The sequence below is a fragment of the Macrosteles quadrilineatus genome, unplaced genomic scaffold, assembly GCF_028750875.1.
Source record: "Macrosteles quadrilineatus isolate MER2022 unplaced genomic scaffold, UCM_ALF_1.0 Scaffold_3__2_contigs__length_128488019, whole genome shotgun sequence".
Taxonomy (NCBI): domain Eukaryota; kingdom Metazoa; phylum Arthropoda; class Insecta; order Hemiptera; family Cicadellidae; genus Macrosteles; species Macrosteles quadrilineatus.
This window is the reverse complement of record NW_026542596.1, coordinates 100856675-100881214: the sequence shown is the minus strand read 5'-3', so window position 1 is coordinate 100881214 and position 24540 is coordinate 100856675. Positions and strand designations below refer to the sequence as shown.

At 34.8% G+C, this 24540-nt stretch overlaps 2 protein-coding genes across 6 annotated transcripts in view; one reads left to right on the top strand and one right to left on the bottom strand.

The window, feature by feature from the left end:
- The window catches only part of LOC128988874 (phosphatidate phosphatase LPIN3), a 40534-nt gene extending 28306 nt beyond the window's left edge, over window positions 1-12228 (top strand). For 4 of the 5 annotated variants that reach the window (XM_054410606.1, XM_054410607.1, XM_054410604.1 and 1 more), the window contains 13 exons: window positions 250-416; window positions 1051-1221; window positions 1956-2085; window positions 2665-2893; window positions 3190-3313; window positions 3495-3558; window positions 3727-3795; window positions 4831-5139; window positions 5533-5660; window positions 6619-6730; window positions 7993-8107; window positions 8517-8620; window positions 11858-12228. In XM_054410606.1, the coding sequence (XP_054266581.1) occupies window positions 250-416; window positions 1051-1221; window positions 1956-2085; window positions 2665-2893; window positions 3190-3313; window positions 3495-3558; window positions 3727-3795; window positions 4831-5139; window positions 5533-5660; window positions 6619-6730; window positions 7993-8107; window positions 8517-8620; window positions 11858-11996 (1861 nt within the window). In that variant the 3' untranslated portion in view covers window positions 11997-12228. Of the gene's footprint in view, window positions 1-249; window positions 417-1050; window positions 1222-1955; window positions 2086-2664; window positions 2894-3189; window positions 3314-3494; window positions 3559-3726; window positions 3796-4830; window positions 5140-5532; window positions 5661-6618; window positions 6731-7992; window positions 8108-8516; window positions 8621-8953; window positions 9097-11857 lie in introns of all 5 variants that reach the window. The other variant, XR_008490439.1, reaches the window with a different exon arrangement.
- A 567-nt stretch (window positions 12229-12795) lies between these two features.
- Window positions 12796-15003, bottom strand: LOC128990845 (uncharacterized). Its single transcript, XM_054413459.1, has 2 exons — window positions 14919-15003; window positions 12796-14208 (listed from the first exon to the last, which is right to left on the bottom strand). Exon 2 carries the CDS (start codon window positions 13947-13949, stop codon window positions 12951-12953), a length of 999 nt encoding a protein of 332 aa, XP_054269434.1. The 5' UTR covers window positions 13950-14208; window positions 14919-15003; the 3' UTR covers window positions 12796-12950.
- Between the last annotated feature and the right edge of the window lie 9537 nt (window positions 15004-24540).

The window sequence follows — 24540 nt, the reverse complement described above, 5'->3', positions numbered from 1 at the left end:
AGTTTTCACAACGCTTGTATGTGGATTTAAAATCCTGCTCTCGACTGAGAAAGTATCTAAAAAAACAAAAAAACAAGATTAGTGAAGTAGAGACCCTACAAAACAAGTTTTAGTACTGTTTTCATGGCACTTTCCCGTTGGACTTTCTAATAACATTAACTAACAAAATAACATCAACGACAACCTCAAACAAAGATACCAGTACTGTAGTTATTGTTGGCAAATTTTAACAGTTGTTCTGTCCCACAGTCCGCACGACAATCGACAGTTCACACCTGTACAGAGTGACACAGAGTTTGAGACCAAGCGGGGAATATCTGAGGGGGACGAATGTACTGTGGGTGACACTACACACCAACAGTCCTGGAGATGGGGCGAACTGCCTACATCCACCCTGGACGAGAACAAGGAGGAAGGTAAAATTGGAACATTGAAAATTTTGACTCTGAACCATTTAAATGTACATCGTATCAAGATCATATTTTAGATACTTTAAATATTTTGTTGTGTTAATGTTTTTGTGTGGGATCTAATACAATAAAATGTGAATTCCTTTCTTTATTATATTTGTTTTTTATTTATTTAATAGTTTATTCTCATAAGTAACGTATAGAGATAATGCCCTGGATAATGCGTACCAATAGGTACGCCAATAGGTACCAATAGGTACCTTAAATGTTGACGATTAATCTTGGTTTTAGAGTAATTTGTGGAGTGATTTTACTCTGCTTTTGGTATTTCACCTGTTGGTTCTTTTTTCTTAAATTTTCTAACTCATTTTACTGTTTGCGGTTGCTTAGTGGTAGTATCTTGGGTTAAATCGGCGAGACGGTGCTGATTTTAAGACAGCCGTGTGCACTATTTTTCACTGCAGGCACCACAGCCACGGGCTTGCTTATGTGACTTACTTCACAAATTTAGATCACCAAACACCCCAATTATTGATCTATTGTGAAGAACATTTTAATTTTTAACTACTTTAAATCTGTTCAACCTAAGAATAGGTTGTGAAAAGCTAAATACTTATAGACCGATGTATTTTGTTTGTAGCCCAGCGCTCCATGCTGCATAACATGCTAGGCTTCATGAAGAAGACAAAGCACATCCGCCACAACTCACAGGAAGGAGTCTACTTGTCCGATCTCAATGTAGAGGAGTTGGAACCAGAGATGGCTGCCCTGTACTTCCCTACCAACTACAAGCAGACTCACAACACACAAGGTGAGTACCTAACATCAAGAGTAAAATTCATTGTTTTCTGAGGACCGGAAACATTTATTTATCCAGTAGACTGTTTCTATTCTGTCATCATTGACGCAAAAAGATTGGACTAGAAATCAGCCATAAAAGATTATCATCGGTAAAACAATTGTTAAACCAATTTTTAGAACTGAACTTTTTGTGAAACAAATCATACTAATTCACACAAGCTGTTACTTTGGTAGCTCTAAAATCTTCATGATCTATCTGTCAACTACTATTTTATACATTATTTTTTGGCACTGAGATTATTTGACGTGATGCAAAAAATGCTATAGCTAGTAATAAATCATCCTATCATGGTGAAACAGTCCGCATATTCGACAGTAATTAGTAATTTAGATTAAATCAGCACAGTCTGTCGGTGGCTCACTTCTACTCGGCCTACGTCTATTTTGATTTAAAAACTTGTGACAACTTTAACATAGGGATGGAACATCTAGTTCTATTACTACTCAAAGCTGATACTATGGCAAAATGGTAAAGTGTCCACTGGAATTTATTTAAATAAAATAAAAAGAAGCAACTCTTTTACATCGACACTTTCAAGTGTTACCAAACAGAAAAAAAGCCCTAAACAAGCTTCAGACTTTACAGTGCGATGAGAAGTTTACTTGCTGTATTCAAAGTTTCTACAAAATTTTAATACAATTGTCAGAATCATCAAAATTATTACATGGATGTAAATGTTGCAGATTCCAAGCCAGTGATGGACGAGGATGCTGAGAGTGGCAATGGCCCTTCTCTCCCCCACTCTCCCCACAGTGTGGAGGGGGCCATCGGGGGACCCAAGTCTCTCGATAGCGATTTTGAGGAGCCCAAAAAGTAAGTTTGTAAACAAACAGCTGAGATTAAACTATACATATTTAAGATAATAAGCGTAAGGTAACGGTTTTTTTGGTCTTGTGATTTGTTCTGTTGGACCTTTAGCTATGTATAGGTACACGTGATGGAGACATCATCCTTCTTATATTTTCTTAGTACCCCAGGAACAAAAACCACCACGCCTGGGTATATTTGGGTAGTATTGTTGTATTTTCTATTTTTTATACAGGGTTTCTAGTAGTAAAAAAACAGGACATTTTGGAATTAGTCTCGAATTTTAAAATGTAAATAAACTAGAAACCTGTTTATAGTTTGTTAGCTACTGACAAGTGTGTTGCTGTCAAAATACTGTCTTCTAACCAAATTGTTAATCATATCCAATTAAAAAGGCAATTGATTGTAAACTAAAACTTCTTTTGTACCACATGAATTATAATATTTTAAGAAAATTAGAGTATTTGTAGTTTTAGACAATGATATGCCTACACTCTATTGGCTCACTGTATATTCCCTTTCAATGACAAAGATTTGCTGCATTTCGAGATTTTAAATTGACTTCAACATTGAATACACTTGCAGGATGGTTGGCGAGGTCGACATGTCGCTGTGTGGAGGGCTAACAACCACGTCAACTCCTTCAGAAGAGGCATTCCTTCATCACATTGTGACTTACGATGAGTTTGTCGCCAACCCGACCCTCGTGAACAACCCTAACCTCGTGATCCGAGTGGACGGCAAAATGTACAACTGGCACGTCGCAGGGCCCATCCTCATGTCTGTGGCTGCCTTCCAGAAACCTCTACCTCAGGTATTTATACAAGTTTATCCTGTGGAATTTGTTATCGATTCTACTTTAATACGCTCCCTGGCAGACATCACACTCTATAATGGTCTTGAGTAACCTTGTAACAAATGAGTGAACAAGATTCCTTACATTGGGCTCATTATAAATTGTACTGCTATTGTAACAGTTATGCTAATTTCACGTCTAAGTATTTGGAAACACTAAATATAATTTTAAGAGTGGAAGTATCATTGGGTTAGCCAAGCATCTCTAAGCATGTTACTACCACTTATAGTACATGTCATATTTTTGTTGTCCAGGAGGTGGTGTCGAGCCTGTATACAGAGTTGACGCCGCGTGGAGTAACAGACCAGAGGCGTGGCCGACGCAGTTACAGCTCATGGTTCACATGGGGTGTCCGCGCACAGAACCCTCAGCAGAATGGTAAGAACATTGCTATTAGTAGGGTAATTCTCTCTCGTTTATAAGTTTATGTTTTTCAGTATCTGTGAACTTCGAAAATTATTTGTAAGATAGGCCTATAGTGTGAAGATCAACCACAATAAAACCTTTTAAGATTTGTAAATCCCACAACTAATGAAATATGTACTTGTGTTTGTTTCAGACCCCACTCTGCCTCCCAATGAGCAGAACATCTCCGTCACTGATGGAACAACTGTAGAAGCCAAGTAAGTTTGTGTTTGTAATTTTGCATATAAAAATAAATATTACAACAATTTATTTAAGATTAGAAATAACTGCAAACTTTTCTCTTTTTAAAAATAATTCACAAGATAACTAAACCATAAATTTAAAGATATTACTTGAACTGTTAATAATTGTTCTTCTTTTTTCAGAGAGTCAGACAAAGATCAGAAGGAAACTGATGTGGAAGTCAAGCCACAGACCGAAGTGCAAGAGAAAGGGTGAGTACCTTTTGTACTTCTTTCAGTTAATATCGGTTGAAGTTTTATCTGTTAGCCTATTGCTGAATTTCTGTAAAGCAAACACAACCTAAGAGTTTTCAGCTGTGAAAAATGAAGAATGTTCAAGATTAATTTGAAAGTAAAATCAAACCATCCATATTGAAAAGCATTATGGTACGAATCCTATCCACTGCCCTAATATACTACAGTATTGCGACTTTACATTAGCGTACAGGCTACAAGCTTTTATTTTATCTTTTCCTGACTTTAACATGTAATTAGCCCCATATTAGCCAACTAACCAAGTAGCAAAGAGGCTACATAAAAAAATAAACACTTCATGTTTACTTTATACTATATCAAAATGTAGTTCACAATGATTTGACTTGAGAATTCATTAATTTTTTTTATACTACGCGTAGTCATTATAAAACCTGTTTGATAAGATTCCGTCGTTAGATAAAATTTAGTAAAAATGTACTAGTAAAATTTTGTTTCTATACACAAATTTCTATCCAAAAATAATAAGATCTTTCCCTCCCACCTGTAACCCATCACAACTAAGGAGATGGGAACTCTCTTATCAATGGTTCTTAAAATCCAGGGAGCCCCCAAACCTCAATCTCAGATAGGCCTAACATTTTCCTTTCCCATTCCACACCTAAAAAGCAGGCTTAGACTAAGTGTAAATAAAATCAATGACTCATAACCTGTAAATATTCATTTGTAAATTCATAGTGTGTTGGCAACACTGCTTCCTTACCAGTGAAAGACTCTTAATATCTAATGTGACTCTCCATGTTGAGAAAGGGGCCAGTGGCCTCGAAATATCCAGTGTTTATTTTGTTTTGTTTGTGTTTTCTTCTGTGTTCTGTATTTTTAATTTGTAGTAGGGTACCTACTTAACCTAATATTTTCACAGTTTTTTTTGTATGTTGTCATATTTTACTTTGTGTTTTTGTTTTTTATGCAAAGAGTTTCTCTGATTTTGTTATTTCAACTAGGTACTACAACCCATTCATTTACTTTTTTCAGTATCCCAGGTGAAGAACAATACCAAGGATCTAATTCCTCGGACTCCGATTCAGACGTTGATCCCAAAACAGCCAAGTCACAGTTGAAGATATCTCTGTCGAGGAAAAGCCTCAGCTCGGACAAGTATCGGAAGACTCTGAGGCTGACGTCGGAGCAGATTGCCAGCTTGAACCTGCGTGACGGAGCCAACGAGATAGAGTTCAGCGTGACCACCGCGTACCAGGGCACAACCAGATGCAAGTGCTTCCTCTTCAAGTGGCGTTACGATGATAAAATTGTCGTATCTGACATTGACGGCACTATCACTAAGTAAGCCTGTTTTGATTATTGTAATACCTTAAGTTAGAAAACTAATTAATCCTGTCAAAAAATCTCATTAACTACAAGCTATGAGTTACACTAATATTTACATTACACTTAAACAATGCTGGTTTTGGACTTTTTCTAACTTTTACTAAAAATATAATACAGAGTAGTTTTTAAAATATCACTAGGGTAGGTTGCACAAAAATGGTCAGATAGCAATTGTAACACGTCTGTTTCATACATATATTGAATTTAAAAAAGTTTTTAACATTGTATTGGATCTTTTAAGAGCATTTTCATGTGGTCTACTATTGTTGGATGTATTGGTGATTTGTATATTTTATCTTTTTGCAATAGTCTGGTTGTAGATTCATCAGTAGGCTTGGTGTGTTGTAGGTCAGATGTGCTCGGTCACATATTGCCCATCGTAGGCAAGGACTGGGCCCAGAGTGGAGTGGCTAAACTGTTCACCAAGATCAAGGACAATGGCTACAAGCTGCTCTACCTGTCCTCCAGAGCCATTGGTATGTACCATTTAATCATTGTGTGCTTCATGAATAAAAGTTATGCAATACATTTACAAAAGCCCCAGCAACAATATTATACAATGTATTCTTGTGTAACATCCCTGCTATTTCTCTACAGTTTCTCTTCCCCCACAACCTACAATCTACTTCTTAGTCTACCACATGTTCTTCTTAACCTTATGTATCTACCTTAAGATCTTTCTCTTTGTCTACTTTCATCCACTTGCGCTCCATTTACCTAGGACAGTGGAAAGTGAATTATATAAACTGGTATTTAATGTATGTCAAATCAAGTAACCAATAACTCAGATGATTTTGAAAAGATATTTTTTCTTATAGGTACCATTTTTATTACTTCACTACACTGATTAGTGAAAACTTTCATATTGCATTTTCATGGGAACTCTAAATTTTCAACATTAAAGAATAGACAAGAATTGGCAAACAAACATTGTAACAAATAGCATTTCATAACTCTCAATTCGTCACCACAAGCTGACTCATGTTGTTTATGACTTATGGTTATCTATCTATATATTAATAGGCAAGCATGTTTCTTTAAAACCTTTTTTCTCAGCTCATGTGCATCGCAGGGAAAATCTACGCATACTGTTAGAAAGATATTTGCCTGTAGATGTGCAGAATCCCTTTATAAATTAAAATAGGCTAAAAAATAAGCACAAAAAACGAATTTGAAAACTTCAAAAAATTAACATGGACCAACTGGGTTGCCATGATGGTGACGAAATAACAACAAAATGTAAACAGAAAATCAAAACAATTGGAGGAAATCCCAATCACATGTTTTATTTACAGTGTGGGGAGAAAATATAGTAGTCTGTACATTAATTATTTTTGGTCGAGTTTCGACCACAGGACGACCACTAGTATATACTTATTAGTCAAATGTTCTTGTTGTAATTTGTACTACAGCTGTGTACTGGTATGGTTACAGGCCAGTCTAGGCTGACTAGGGAGTATCTCAAGTCTATCAAGCAGGAAGATTTGTCCTTGCCTGAGGGACCAATGTTGCTCAATCCCACCAGCCTTATCAGTGCTTTCCACACGTAAGTTATCAACGTCACTTCTGCATGTCCTTTAATTAATACTTGAATACTTTATTCTGAAATGGCGACCATAAAAATGAAAGTATTTTAAGCCATGAAATGGAGATGAGGGTAGGATGAGTGGCGCGATCTTGTAGTCTTGTTAGTGACTAAGGCCAACATGTTCCTTAGACACGGCTGTTAATTAATACTCCATACAGCCAATGGAAACTAAGGGATCTACTGTAAGTTCCTGTTTATAGCTTTATATTTATACCTACTGTAACACTTTATAGTGGAATCCGAACCACATTTTTGCCTTGTAATTTACAAAATTGTATAACCACTTTTTTTACTTAGCGATGCGTTTTGTGTGTGTATTTTAATATTTAATTGTAAAGTGAGAGTGGAATGGAGAGTTGTGTCCCTCAATAACATCAAGTGTTTCCTAAGCTTGGACAATAATTGTCCAATCAAGGTCAGCTGGATCTTTCAATTTGTACAATGGATTTAGAATTTCAACTGAAGCTGCTGACTTTTCCCAGGATCGAATTGACCTGTAGATTTTTCTGATTATCGAATCAACACTAACCACTCAGCTGTTTTATCATTAACCAGATAACCAGTTTCCATATCTGGGTGGTGTTGAAAATCCTCTTGTAATATAATGGTTATTGCATGAAGGAAATTATATCAGATATAAGGTAATTTAGATACTCCTTAATAGATTTCAATGATTTCTGACGGATTCACTCTTTAATTTTCCTCTGCAAAGCTCACACAGTCTCAGTTCGGTAAAACCATATGATCGTCCTGTATGCCAGCACAGTGTGCTTATCTTACCCATTGCCACGGGACGTCAAATATTTTTTCCAAGCTATTTCAGTACTTACTGAAGAAGGAACATATGCACTAGTCCTACTAATTCAAGAGTTCCAGGCAGTTTGCAGCACAAAAAAATAACATACTTCACTAATCACTTCACACCCATTTAAATTTTATATTTGAGTAATTATTTGCGTTTCTGTTGTGAGGAGCATATTAAGTATGAATAATCTTTCATTCAACTATTATGTTGTTTGCAAAATGAATAATGGATTAGATTTTCAAACTAATCTATACCTTGAGGCTGAAAACATATATTCATATTTTATATTGGTGTAAGTGTAAACTATTTTTGTAAAGGAATTTGGCTTGGTCTTCTTAACATCTATGATCGGTGTAACCGTTAAAAAAATATACATTCTATGAATTTGCTTTAAAATATTTTTTATTTTTTTCAGGGAAGTCATTGAAAAGAAACCTGAGGAGTTTAAAATCTCCTGCCTACGAGACGTTCAGGCTCTATTCCCTCAAAATTGCCAGCCATTTTACGCTGGTTATGGCAATAGGATAAATGTAAGTATACAAATTATGACAGATACTCAACGTTAGAAATATTTATATTTTTGCTCTTACATTTTTACAATGATTTTTTATGGTGATCTTCCAGACTTACCTATTGAACTAAAATTCTAAAATTGAACAAGTATTTGACTAAGTGTTGGGATTCTTTTCCTTAGGTCAACTCTGGTGTTACTTATGTAATTTAAGTTGAGTTGTAAGTCAAAACAAATCTTAACTATAAAAATATACAACTCTCATTCATACATTGGTCATTAGCTTTTAAACTATACACTATACAGATTTTCACACCAGACTCAGTTTGCACGTGACTTCAAAACAACTTATCAACTTGTGGTGGGCCTCGCCATAGTGATAGGCAGTGTTAAGGTTGTCGGATTGTAATACACTTTTTTAATTCCAGGATGTTTGGGCTTACCAAGCTGTAGGAATTCCAATAGTCAGGATTTTTACAATCAACCAACGAGGTGAATTGAAGCATGAGCTGACCCAAACGTTCCAATCCTCGTAAGTATAATTTGCAATCTTGTACAGTTTTGTAACACAAGTTCTTTCAAATAATCAAATTGGGTTAGGGTTTTACGAAACTCTGGGCAAGGACATAGTTGGCACATCATTTTTCATTTGAACACTAATTTCTACCACCTGTCTTTTGGTGGTAAGGCCTACTCTCATAGTTGTCAGACTATTCTATCATTTTTGCAGTCTGTTCATTTAATTTTTTATCTGCTTCTAAGGTGGTGCCAGTTTGTAAGTCCAACATTTACGGGTGCATTTTCATTGGTATTCTGCTTTTTGTTTTTGGTTCCAAAAGAATTATTTTCTGTTTTGTGTTTTCAGTTACTCAGGCCAGAGTTGTATTGTGAACGATTTGTTCCCGCCGCTGATTGCCGGCTAACCTTGTAAAGTCCGATGTTTAAGTTGATGGCTGTGAACCAGTATTATTGGTCTTCTTGTTTTGTTTATTTTGGCTCTCTAACTGGGTAAGCCATGGAGTTGTGGGGCTCCAAACACCTTTCAGCATGAAGCTTTTAGTCTTCCCGACTTAACAGTGTACGCTGCTTCCCTTCCTAACTTATTCTTAATATACCATTCGCCTCTCCTCTGTACACAGTGTCGTGTTAAAGTGTTTTGTGGTTAACAACATTGTCTACTTGTGTATTGCTTACAGATGATTTTGACTCATCTCTTGAGTTGTTTTTATATGATCATTGACAGTGATTTCCCTTTCATTGTAGGCTATATAAAGTTCTGAAAAATTCTTACATTTAGTGAGCTCATTGATGTTTTTGAATTGTCTTAACTTTTGGGTTGTTTATCTGAGTATCAATACCGACCAATAACGCGTTGTACTTACTTATATAAATATTTATCAAACCAGTTAAATAGGACTAAAATATAAAATGACATGTTTATTGTTTATAAGTACAGATTTAATAAGGACATATGTAGCGGGGTTGAAAAGAGAAATTTAACTTTTACATTCCGTAAGGTACAGTAACTCCTCTTTTACTACTAATTTGGTTGACATTGGTTGTAGGTTTTAGTCTAATATAATTTAGCAATAACATAAACAGAATTAAAATGTGAAATTCAATTTCCTGGGATTTTAGTTTGTACAGATATTGGTTTATTAAAACAATTTTATATAGTAGTAATTGAAATAATTGATTAAATTGCACCATGCTTTTGTGCAGTTAACATATTGCTTGCTTATAACACTAGTTAATGTATTGCCTTGTCAACTTAATTCATCCTACTCAAATTTAATTAAGCATAGGGCTTAAAAAAATACTAAATTAAAACATGATAAAGCTTTTCTATACTGTTAGTGTATCCTAGTTAAAAAACCATAGAAGTTTTTCCTTTTTTTGAGACTTTTTCTCTTCAATCAACTGAATTTAATATGTTCTCAAGAGCTCTTCAATAATTTCTCGCAAAACCCTATAATAGAAAAATGTTGTTTATACTAATTCATCAATAAAAATAAGTTCAACTATATTTGTGTAATTTGTATTTTGTTTTGGGTAGTTTGTGCCAAGGTCAATCAATGGGGCCATTTTGTAAAGGATCAGACAAATGTTAATGTTTGCTATTGTATAGCGAATTCCTCGTTTTTTATCTTCTATTTCTGACTTAAGATGAATATATATTCTAAAAGTCTGTTTTTATCAGTTTTGTTGAAGTTCCATCCTTGGTTTCATTTTTTCATTTGTTTGCTGTTGTGTTCTGGGATTTTCAATACTTTGGAAGTAATTTATAGTTGTAACAAGTGTTATTGTTATTGTTTTGTGGTCTTTTTGTATGAAACCTATTTTAAATGTATCCAAATGTTTCGCCTTAAACTTTAAACATTTTGGTAAATAAATACAAGGTGCGGCCAAAAAAACCGATCTATTTTCTGTAGCACACTGTTCAGCGACAAGTCGTCTGATAGTGGTGGGGTTAGGTTCGTTGGAAAGTCTACACGATGCCATTATCTTTAGTCATAGAGCAGTGGTCACCTGAGCAACCCGCATTTGTTATCGTTTAAAAAAGTTGATTCAGTCATTGCAACTCAGTGGCAGTTCGTGCACTCTTTAAATTAGTTCGACATGGAGAGGTTTCGTCGCGATTATGTTCCGTATGGATAATCAACCAAATTAAATAGATAAATACAAATTAATCCGTAGGGATTAAATTAAGGTCGAACCTCAAAATTAGTTAACCGAGTGGTCAGTCATGTTCAAAACAGATGATTGTTTTTGCGCGGGCCTAAGAGGACTGTTTTCCACAGCAGCACAAACTCTATCAAATGTTAGTTGTCTGGCGTCCGATCTGCTTTGGACGGCTTGTCAGCTTCTTTTTGAACGTAGAAGCCATTGTTCTAAAGTTGGTAACCTACCATATGATTGTACTACTTGACTGAATCCACGTTGCCCTAATTAAAAGAATGCACGGAACTGCTGCTGAGCTGCAATGACTGAATCATTACTTTTTTAATTCGGCTTTATAGCAAACGCACGTTGCTCAGTTCATCACTGTTCTATGACCACAGATAATGACATCTTGTAGGCTTTTCAACGAGCTTAACCCCACCAATCTCAGACGACCTGTCACTGAACAGTGTGCTGCAAAAAACTGTTTTTTGTTGCACCCTGTAAAATTACATAAAATGTGGAATCAGTTCTAAGTATTCAAACACACCTTGAATAGATAGTGTGTTACATCATTTGAGGACTAATTTGGGTTTTGTTAAAATATTTACTTGACATCAATGAAATATATCTAGTGATAGCAAATAAATTAATATGCCCAATGTACAACAATAAATATACTTGCTTTTATTACGAAGTTTTGTTTACGGAAAGGCTCTAGACCAGTATTGTGATTTTTATAGGTAAGCTAGTTGCTACCCCTTCCTTGTGGCTTAAATTTTGGAAATAATTCTTGATGACATTCAATGATAACAATTTTCTGTCAGTATGAACTTTAAATAAATTGATTTTTAAATAAAAAATATGTATTAAAAACGTCAAAAAGAACATTGTTAAAAATCATAGGCAGTGAAAAAACTTAAAATATTTAACCATTTAAAACGTTCTTTATCATACTGCAGCAAAACAGACGTTTTTGATCTATGCCTTTTATAATCTAACTATATTATAATCTAGCTTACCTGTGAAAATAGGGTTTGAGGGGCATAAAGTTGAAGACAGGGGTTAGTACACTTAATTTTGAGGTTATAATGTTTGTTGTTTGCAGGTACTCTAACATGACGTACATTGTGGACCAAATGTTCCCGGCCAAGCACGGAGGTGGTGCACTACTAGAAGACTTCTCCCAGTTCAACTACTGGAGAGAACCCATTCCAGATGTGGAGCTCTCCACAAGCCTCGTCTAGAATCTCAAGTCCCGCCTTTTGATTTCGCTTGGTGTAGATTGCCGTATTTGTTACCAGTGACTCGAATTAATTATATGTGGTGCTAATGATACTAGTGCATTTCTATGTTTATTCACAGTGCACTGTACTAAACCTATTGTGAAGACTGTTCAGTTTTGTACATTTATTTTTTATATTATCTTTGTGTTGTTGCTGTGTTGTATGTAATGCAATTAAATCATTACTTATAGAACGGACTGATGCTTACCCTGTGATGAAATCGTGATTAGTTCAGGTCAGAGTTGTCAGATAAATAATCAGTTCATAGGTTAGAATGAGACCTCATACTTTGGTAAAGAATGTGGTCTCTCCTTAGCAATTTTGGTGGAAAACAATTTCCTTTTACTTATCAATCTGTTTCATTTTTTATGTTTTTACACCATTGGAATTTGTAAAGTATCTTGTCCAAACTCTGGTCTTGTTATCTAACGTCGACCTTTTGTTAGACAGCATCGTTAATTGATTGCCCAATGACACATTGCATTTAGGCCCAATAAAGATCTCCCTTAGAATAGTACCACCAACCCTCAGATTTGTTTGAAAGACATCTGGAGTTGGATGAGGAAGGAGTAAAAGTCAACAATTAATATGTTTGAAACAATAATTTTTTTGACAAAATTAAAGATTGTCAAATTTATTAGAAAAACAACTTTGTCATTAAATTTCCCTTTACATCTTGTAGTTTTGGAGTTGTAATAAAAATTATGACTGACCAATTAGTTAAATTAATTTGATAAATAACGCTAATAGTGTTTGTAATCTACACTAACCTCTACAGCTTATAGGTCCACAGCTATAATGAATATGATTATCAAAAGTTGGTTGGATCATTTTAAAATTCCGCATTAGTTTAATAGTTTTATTTACATTCAATATTTTTAGTTGATCCCAGGGATTGAATGTTAATATTCATAGCTACGATATTGAAGTAACTTCTCCTGGATTATCAGTTTGAAGAAACTTTTTCATTTTGTTTCTTGTCTCAGACATAAATATTTCTTGTTTTATTTGAGCAATCTTCATAACACTCTGTTCTCGCTTGATCATTTGTGGAATCACTTCATCGTCGATGAGTGAGCAGACCGCTGATTGTCTCTGATATCTATTTTTCTCCGTATTGGATGTTTTAGTATTTAACAAGTACGACCCCATGCCTAACCCCCCTTTGCAGCAGGGCTGGAACATTATCTTTAGCTCTTCGTTTTCTGCAGTAGACGCAAAAGACAACAAGGAATCCCTTGAGAAGACACCCTCTATTATTTTGTTAATTGGTAGTTTTTGCTTCCCCTTCTTATCACAGTTTGAATGTTGCAACTTCAACTCAGCGGCTTTTTTTCCTATAAGAATTCTGTGTGAATTTTTAACTTTGTACAACATTGAACGAATTAGTCGCCCCTCTTGGTTTTTTATTGCTGAAGACAAAGAATTGAGAGGAACCATACTGCCTTGGTCTGGTATACTTGTTCTCCTTTCCCTGGGAGAAGATTTGATGATTGCTGTTAGAGAGTTGGTCAAAACAGAAGAGCCTTTAGGCAGCCGACATCCGGACTCAGTGACTCTAGCAAACTCTGTACCCTCGTCATTCAGTAATGATATTGTTCTACCATGAGCCAGTGAGGGTAACGAACCACTTTTCCCACAGTTGCAATACTTCCTATGAAGCATTTCCCATGACTCCTCCACTTCCACGTTCTTCTCCGTAAAGGTGTTAATTTTTGTTCTGATTTCTCTTTGAATTTGCTCAATTTTCCTAGACTTATCCTTTACCATGATATGGCTTACTGTCAATACGTTGGTTGCTAAGCCAGGTTCTTCTGTGTAATTAGCTATTTCTATCCTATAACCATCCACATTCAGTAAAACCGGATTATCTTTCAGTTGTGCTAAAAAGTTCAAAATCTTCATTTTGATCATCACTTCCTGAATAGATTTTTTACTTGATAACACTTCTTTGATTTTCTTCAGCTTTTGGGGACTCACTATTTCTAGAACTTCAGTGATTGATGTGACCAATTTTTCTAAACTGCTGTTAACGATAATTACTACCTCTTGGCCTTGTGGGAAAAAGGTTCGCGATTCCAAGTAAATTTTGTGATCGATTTCTAATATGTAGAATGGCAAAGAAGATGTTTCCAAAACATTCGGCTTGGATCGTTTAGGAAAGATTCTTAGACTGCAAAAAAAAGGGGTTATCACAGCATATCTATTCATTTTACAAACATCCCACTTCTGACAATGTGTCAGATTAAACTCTAAAATATTCAACTGGTACATACAAATATAATTGAAAAACCAGAAATCTCCTGAATTATATCAAACTAATCCTAGTGGCTCTGCAATCCTATACCTGTAATTCTTAAGATATACATATCTTACGGATTCTACCACCAGCCACTAAATAACACTGCAGTTGTGAAACTTCTACACCCTGTACAATGAATATACTTGCATTAAATTACTTTAAAATAAAATTCAAAATAAAAAAGGTATTCCTTTTACAAAGCGTATTCAAAGGTGCAATTGAATTCCATGTTCGTTTATAAAGAAACCTCTGGCATGTAATTTTTGAAGTCCTTTTACTTGGGCAATCCTCTAAGAAGAGGCATGAAAGGGTAATCATTGAAATGGCTCCTAGTCTGCTACTGGCACTGCACAATTTAGCTACAGGTACATGATGGATCGTCTTATCATTACCCGTTTCATCCCTTGGTTACATCTACAACCTCTTGACCCTGAGGAGGGTAACATCCTGATCTCTAAAGAACAAATTTCTACAAAAACGTGCAGCTTAAAGACTTCAACTGCTTTTCTGAAGATTCCTATCTAATTAAGGTTACCAAAATGGCAAAATATCTGTAATATTGTAGACTTTACAATACCCACTTCTTCTCCTGAGCACAAGACAGTGTCTTGTAGTGTTGTACGGACAGCAGGTGGAGACATACCACTTTGTCAACATCCACCTCACCATGTGTATAGAGCAACTTGTGAAGAGGTACTTGCTGGGGGAAAATACATGGGGTTAAGATAAAACTGTTTTGTGAAATTACGAATGTAACATAGACACAAGTGTCTAAGTTTGAAGGAAATTTTTAGTAGCAAACCTACCTAAATGGGAAAGAGCCCTCTGGTAAAAGAAAAATACCCCCGCCGGAGCAAACCTGCCAACTAAGCGAAGTTCCATTTGTCTGAATTGATTTTCACTGAAATCTATTTAACGACCTATGTTTGCTGATACAGGGAAACTTAAAGTGTGTTTTTAGTAAAATAATAATAGCTTAGTATAATTAAATAAATTTCCCAAGTTGGATCAAAATATATCCATAAACAAGCAAACTACAACATTTTACAATGTTCTCCATAAGAATAATATGGAAATTTTAAATTTAAAATTTTTTTACAGTCAATTTACATTTCACATCAATTTACAATCAGGTTATATTTTGGTGGATTCCAAAATATAATATTTGAAAAGGCACTACCACAGTTTTGAGTTCAAACAATAAAGCTATTTATGGTGAACTAAGGAATAGATGTGTGATGTGTTAACATTTTTGATTAGATTTTTTAAGCATAAGGTTAAACAAGAAGGTACAACTCATGGAGAAGACTATAAGTTACTGTGTGATATTTAATTTACTGGCCTATGCACTCTAAAGCTAAAACGCTTTCTGCCAGGAATGTTGACAGAGATAACTTGGACTAAAGGCTAGAAGCTACATTGTGTAATATTTTTAGATGTAATATTTATCTTCAGTTTAAAGTAACTTTCAAACCACCATAGGCTCTGCATTATCACAGGTACAAGCAATTGGTGATTTGCTGGACTTAAACCCTGAGCTCCATGGCAACAAATTCCTGTGCTCTGACTAGTTACTAGACCTAAAGCTGCAACAGGGTGGCTTTAGTATGGGATCCAGGGGCGCGAGAGGTTTTAGGTTTGTTGGGGGGCGTGGCGTAAGGAAGGAGAAAATCCTCCTGCAAGGAAGGGGGAGAGGTGCAATTATATCTCAGGCCAATAGCGTTACACATGCAAACACAATAAATTAGGTAAGTAGGTGTATAAATAAGCACTAGTTAATCAAGTGAATCCTTTTCAGGGTTACAAAATAAAGCATATACTGACCTAAGAGCACCAAAGTAACAATTTACTTTTAAAATACACAAAATGTATTCTCTACACTCAACTAAGCATACCTCGCTGATGTATGGAGTTGAAGCTATTTTGAATGAATCGAGTTTTTTTAGTGAAGTCTGAAACCAAATCAACTACATTATTAATTTGAAACACGATGTCATGAAGAATTGATTGTTATTATTGACAAATATAGGCTTAAGTTAAAAATTACATTGTACCAAGGATCACTCTGTTGGTAGTGCAGGTAATTCAAACTAATCTTTTAAGTCAAGGAATGCACACAACTAACTTAATTAAATATGATTATAAATCTAGAACCAGTTGCTGTTATGAAGTTTTTAGTCTAACTGCAGAATAAATAGTAAGCCAGTAGGTATATTTTACTTACTATCTGCAGTGTGATCAATAACAAAGTATTAGGTCACATTTTTATAATTTAGGCTGCTCTTTAATAACAACTTTCAATTCCATCCTTGGGAAACTATTAATTGTAACAAAATAATTGTCATGAAATACCAATACATAAATAGAATTTATAAAAAAAATAACTTGAAATGTGACAAAATTGGATTAAAAGAAATATCAAGACTTAAGTACGGTAGCAATGTAAACTGTACTGTATAGTACAATTAATAAATGATATTCTCATTTCTACTGTGCTTGTGCTATGTTAAGATCATATTTACTCTACATAGTTAGAGATCTATGAGCAGCTCTTCTTTTAGCTCAGCCTCAAATTTATATAAGCGAAATTGATTGAGGTGAGGGTGAGGACCAGTTAGAAAATCAAGATAAGCCAAGCTTTAATCTTGCTCTAAAGATGGATCATAGAATGCATCTGCAAAATTTGTTACATAAAAAATTCACAATGTCGTGATCGCAAGAGATGATCATGATACATGGTGTTGATGGTCACGACATGATTACACACCATGATTTTGGAAGATGGTCACATTAATAAAACTATTCATCTTCTGGCTAATTCTAGAAATTTGGCTTGAAATAAGCTGCCACCACTGGATTATAATCAGTATGCTAGGCACCTACTTCGAAATTCCCAGTAGTCAAATATTTTTCATATTTGGTGCGAAACTGTGACTCTTTGAACTGTTGATATCTTGCATCCGACTCCACTGCCTTTGATATTGCTTTCAGCTCTTTTTCAATTAGACTGTTTCTAACCTTCGTCTGAAGAGATGTTTTCTTTTCTGCTTTAGAATTATACATGATCACTATTATTGTTGTGAGAAATAAATGTAATTTTTAATTGAAGACATGTTTTTTTTTATTGTTTTTGGCCGTTTTCTTGGTACCTAATATCACAACCTAAGTTGAACCCCTAATATTTTAGACTGCATGTTGTGTATTTGTGTCAAAAATTATGTTTACAAACTAATAATTTCAAGTTTGATGTTGTAAACATAGTTTTGAAAAAAAAAACACATAAGGAATTTCAACCATATGATTCTAAAAAGACAGAAACCAATTTTATTTTGGTCACTTTGAATATAATGTGTGAAATTATATTTAGATCACAGTTTAAACAAAAAGAACCATGGCTGAGCATTCTTCTGTCTCACTCAAAAGGTCCGATAACATTTTTTTTTCATATTATGAGTTAAGCAATATTTACAACAAATCCTGCATTTTTGTGCTGAAAAATTCGAGGATTCGGAAATCAACAACTGGTCACTATCAGTCAGCGGTCTATCACAATGAGTAGGCCTATGTTTGATCCCTTTGATCTATCTATGATATCGACGCCGGGTGCTAAAACACCAATGGTGCCAATCTGTCTGGTGCCAATTTGACTGCGAACTGCGACCATCACTTGCAGCCACCAACACTGAATTACTGAATTTATTACTGTCTAGATCTACTACAACAGCCTCATATATGATATATCATGTGCAAGCAATAAATTAATGTTAAAATGTATAATGTAAGACTGTTTCTAGAATGTGGCTTATGCAATCTTGAGAAGCTGAGACAGTTTGTCAGATGGTCGTCATTTCGGGCAATATTGTCCTCGCATTGCTAAGGTATAATGTCAATATCAAGATCAAGATGTCATGACGCACATGATGTAGCAATAGCAATGTAGCAGTGTAGCAATGTAACATGTCGCAGTGTATATAGTGCGTCGCGGTCGTCCTCAACCCATTACATGCTCCAGGATGCAGCTGCTGGCGACGCTAGCGATCCTAGCGGCAGCGACGTTTGCGACGCCACATTGGTCCAGTAAGTATCATAGATTAAACCATTGACTTTGGATGTTGCTAGTATACATCTCATCTTTTGGTTGAATTTGGAATACGTTTTATAAGGGAGTATGTTTTATCTATGGTTTTATTTAGCCAAATTTTTGGATCCCGGGATCGGCTGAGGCGAGTCCCGAAATCCCGGGATTGGATTGAAGGCCCGGGATTGAGACCCCCTGATTACGTTATTATGCGGCATTACCATATTCTACGGGCGTCTGTGCACCATAGTGCGATTAGAAATAAACACGGATCAACACTGGCTTAAGATTTTAAAATAGGATGATAATTGAAAGATAAACTTCTATTATCTAAGTAAAGCGTTCAGAATACTCTTTTCAGATGTATTAGGTTTATGGTTTTCATAGTGATTTTAATCAGGGCTGGCTTAGCAAATGCAATAAAGATATTTTAACCTCTTCAAAACAGCGTAGTAATCGTGTTAAAATGACAGAAAATCTAGAAGAATTACTAAGAATGATGTTGACAATAGTAGTTATTGAAACCCCGTAAATATCACACATTCACTGAAACATAAATTCAGCTTCAGGACAAATAATTAAATTTCCCTGAGAATTGTGTTGTGTGCAGCTACACAACTGTAATTGAGATACATAAATCAGAATTTTTTGGAAATTTGGATAAGTAAAATAATCCGTTTTTTATCTGAACTATTTTCCCCTATATCGACTAACCTTCAGTGTAATCTTTGCTCAACAATTAATTACAACTGATGTTTTCCTCTTTGTACTGTATCCAATAGCCAATGCTATTATAAATCAAATAAAAAACTAACATACTTAAACTCATTTAATCACAGAACAAAAATTTGTTTACATAACAAAATAAACATAAAACCATATCAGCTGATTCCAATATATTACACTTTCCCTCCCCATCGTCTACCGTCTATCCTTCTCTTCTTCGCAGTTGATCAGAATGTTTTCTTTTTATCACTCCACCACACATGACTTCATAGTATAAGCCATTGCGTTTGACTATTGTTCCTGCTATCCAAGTTAATCTGTTAATCTCCTTTTCACCCATACTTCTTCCTCCTTTTCACCCATACTTCTTCCCCTTCACTGAATTCTTTTGAGTTGGGTTTTGTTGTTCTTTCCAAATTATCAGCTGATTCCAATATATTACACTTTTCCCACATGAAAAACACTTAGAATTTTGAGCGGACAAAATTCTTCACTGTAGTACTAGTCCTAACTGATTACAATTTTCTGTGTAATGGCTGTACGTTTCTTTTGCCAAAGATCTATTTTCTTATCATAGTTATGTACCTTGTTCATTATAGGTATAGCTTCTTCTAAAATATTCATTTCCCGCTTAGCTCTATCCATCAGCTACATAAAGTTAAACATGAATCAAAAACTCATCTAATCACAGAACAAAACATAACATTGTTTGTTTACATAACAAAATAAACATAAAACCAAATTATCAGCTGATTCCAATATATCACCACACTATTATACTGTGAATGTCTTATTTAAAAACACGTGACAAGTCTTTTGTCTCATTTTACGTTGTTATTTTGTTCAATCAACACAGTCACTTGGCAACCCATAAGGCCAATACATTTTTCATTTTAAAACGAGTTGTGTTGTGAAATATACATTATCCTGGGGTAGTGGCTATCGCCAATTAATTTTTCAGGGCTATAAGTCCCTGATTCCAAAATGTATTCAAATCCTTCCTCTGGATTTCGAGGGATATATTACATACATACGGACAAACATACATACAGACAGACAAACAGACATAGCTCGTATTAGGATAGGATACGATATTGTAAAGGGAGTATTTCATTTGGTCCAAAATCGTTTGGTCCACAAGTTGTAAAACAGTTCGTTTGGTCCAAAATCGTTTGGTCCACAAGTTGTAAAACAGTTCGTTTGGTCCAAAATCGTTTGGTCCAACAGTTGTAAAACAGTTCGTTTGGTCCAAAATCGTTTGGTCCAAAAGTACAGGCAAAACCAGAATTACAATTGTGCATTGTGGAGTAAACTTATGAAATAGACTGTACGTTTCACTGTGGACCATTCGATCGGGTCGTTTTATCCAAAATTCTAATACGAGTTCGTTTGGTCCAAAAGTATGAACTATTGCGTCCCTCACATAGAAGGCGTTCAAATAATCGCCGTCACGTCGTCAACCCAACCGCCTGCCTTCCGAGGCCTATTTGTTGTTTTGTGTTACGTTTCTAAATAATTTATATGTTTGCATTTTTATACACGTACATATACATATATTTATTTATATATAATGTGTTTGTGTAATGTTTACTTTTTATCCCCAGTCAATCTTAAAACAACGCGTTTTAATTCCCTAGATTTGTGGATAAACATTGACTTTGCTTTGAGTTTGCTTTTAATGTCAAACAGATGGTTTATTTAATTTATCTATATATTAAAATTCAATCTGTGTTTGTTGTGTGTTTGTCATGGTATTTGTAACAATTATGTAGTTAATAATACAAAAATATCAAGTTAATTTCTCATCGAAGATATATCCTATTTGTAAAACTTCCCAAAATATTATGTTTACTCCCCATGAGAACCGTGAATAAATTATTGAAAAGAAAAGAGTTTGTAATTGTTGTACCTGTCTATGATAAATAAAAGTAGCCTATTTAACATTCATTTTCATAGACTGTAAAAGCCTTCTGCACTTTTATTATTCTGTATCGTATTAGGCCTACATAATGGGAAATTGTCCAATGATTAAATACACATGTATAACAATAATCTCGTGATGATCTGTCAGTCTTGAATAATAAGACAAAATATCGGCAAAAGTAGTCAAAAAGGCAGACACCAACCAGTACAATAGATATAACATAATGCAATAAGAAATGATTGAAAGAGTTACTGTAATATTAAGATTATATAACTGTTCGTAATGGAACGTTATATTGCTAAACATGACATATTATACAGAATAACATCAATTTTAAAATAAGAAAATAAGATCCTTATATATAATTCTGTAAGACAAAATTTTTACCAGGAAATTGTGGACGTCCAGAAAATATGAGTAGGCTAATTTAATGTAATTTTCATGTTCTATTTTAACCTTTTGATTAAGAATTATAGACAACCATGATCAATAGTAAACACTCCATTATAAATAGGTACCGGTACAACAATACAAATTAAGGTGTATGAAAAACATTTAAAACACGTTGGTCCACTGAACACTCAGTATATTAGAAGGTCACCAAATGTGATAAAAACTGTTAATTTATAAGATTTCCAACCGTATGATACACTATTGAGCTTTAAGTTTGTTTATGTACGCTTTAGTGGTTTGAATACAACAAAACATGGCGTATTTAAAGTTAAAAACATAGAAAGTCAACATGTTTAAAGCAAAAATTGTATTAATATTATTATTGTATACGACGGCGGATATTTGAATGCCTTCAATGTGAGGGACGCAATAGTTTATACTTTGGACCAAACGAACTCGTATTAATGTGTTGGACCAAACGATTTTGGACCAAACGAACTGTTTTACAACTGTTGGACCAAACGATTTTGGACCAAATGAACGGCAATATAAACGTACAGTTTATTTCATAAGTTTACTCTACAATGCAACATTTCACTTCTAGTTTGGCCTGTACTTTTGGACCAAACGATTTTGGACCAAACGAACGTGTTTTTAACTGTTGGACCAAACGAACGAGTTTTTAACTGTTGGACCAAACGATTTTGGACCAAGCGAACGGCAATATAAACTGTGGACCAAACGACTTTGGACCATTTGAAGATGATCCATTGTAAAGTCTGAAGCCTGTTTTGATTTTTGTTTTAGGCCTCGTATACATGCGTTCTTACAAATTCTGATTGTTTACAAAAGCAATCAAAGTAAAATAACTGTATAAGTTACATGAAGCGCCAGTACTTTAGCCAACGCGAGTTGCAGCGCGCACGTGAGAGGTTCTTCGTGTAGTCAAGACAACAAATAACGGTGTCAAATCAAACTATTCGTTCTTTCCACTATTGGCATTAAAAACTGTCAATAAATGCAAACAGAAAATACAGCTGTTTAGTGCGTATTGCATCATATCTTTTGAAACACCCTGTGGTGCCCTAAAATTGACTCCAACCATAGACTTCCCATGTAATGTAAAACTTTTAAGCCAAAAAAACGTGGTGCAATCTGTTGAGATGGTCACCAACTAATGACAATATATTAAGTGATAAATCAATCAGCTGTTTGCTATGAAACTGCATTGGTTTTAATTAATATTCAATTGTAATGTACAAATTTGAATCCAAAAAACGTGGTGCAATCTGTTGAGATGGTCACCAACTAACGACAATATATTAAGTGTTAAATCCATCAGCTGTTTGCTATGAAACTGCATTGGTTTTAATTAATATTCAACCCAATACACTAGTAAAAACTCTGGTGAGATGGTCCTGAACTTAATCTATTTCTTGGCTTCAAACTTTTATATCACATAGGAAGTCTCCAAATGATCCATATGAAGCCAAATCTACATGGCATAAATCAATTGTAATCCTTAATGTTTCCACAACAATAGATAAAATAGGTGTAATATTTTAATGCAATATTTAGATGTATGTAATGTGCAATACTTGTAAACCTTTAAATTACACAATTTCAACATTTCCTGTGACGCGTTTGACAAAAATACTCGATCACTGAGTGCATTACGTTATTGCTCCATTATCCGTGTATGGTATATTTTAAACTCAGACAATGGCGGTTGCGCTACACGGATAACACAGCGTCTGCGTCTAGAACATTTAGTTATGTCAGTTTCTCAATCCTTACACAGTTGTAGACTGATTCATTTAACTCTTTGCCAACTCATTTAACTCTTTATGTCTTGTAAGCATCAGCAATTTGTCGGTATTCCTCGATTGTTTCAAGATATTTGTTCTCCACTGTTGTGTCGTTATGGCGTGTCATCTTGTGAAATTAAATAAAGTAAATGGCGAAACATACGTACGGTAACTTAATATGTGTAGTACCATTTACTTTGGATACCGCAAGTAGATATCCCAATTTATATGAACCAGATGTAGCCTTGGTACCGGTAGAGCATTAGATAAAATATGCTTGCTCCGCTCAATATTGCAAGCAGACAACACTGCGTTGTCCACCTAGTATACCATTGACTTATGTACACTGGTTTTAATTTTTTTTTTTTTAATTTTAATGGTTAGTTCCCCATTAAATAATGGAAAAATCTGATTTTCTCGAAAATGGCCCAAACGATTTTGATAAAAATTTAGTGTGTTCAAAAGTTATTGTAACTAATGTTATTTTCCCATTTTAACCCATGAAAAACATTTTTTTCGAAAAAAAAACCAAATGTGGTTGAACGTTGTCTGTTATAGTCCTTAATACTCTAAACAAAATAGTGAAACCCCACCGTTCCTGTAAAAATTATTGTTCAAAAGTGATTGCAACTTTTGTGATTTTACCTATTAATTATCAGTTACTCATGATAAAAGTTGTTGACAAGCTAGCGGGAGAATGTATGTGTCAGATTGCTACAGTTTATTTCTGTTCGCATTTGAATTTTGAAGTCACCCAAAAGATTGATTTGGCGGACGATTTAATAGAGAACAAGAAACGGCTCTATGATGAAATTTGAAAACTGACGTGTGTGGTCATCGGTCAATCAGTTTACTACACCACTGACAACTCAGCCAAACGATCAACACCCGTTGCAAGAGCGAGATCGAACCTCTAATCATGAAGATCATGAGGTGGTACGGTCATCATGTATCAGTGGTAAGTTCATACCGTACTGATTGACAAAACTGCTAGTGGAGTTTTGGGGTAGTCGTGTTTTAGAGACTCAAATAGTACTGCGAGTGCCTAGCGAAAACAATGGTATCTTTACAATCTTTCGTAGTTCCAAACCATATAAGTGTAGGTTATTTTTAATTTATAGTGTATTTTTTACTATGCAGTTGACTTATGGTTCGTTAAAGTTCATAATATTTAAAGAATAAATAAATTAATTAATACTAACGCCGATATTCGTGAGATATTTCCTCCAACGGCACCTAGCGGCGATCGCGGAAACTATTAGCTCTTCCTGCAC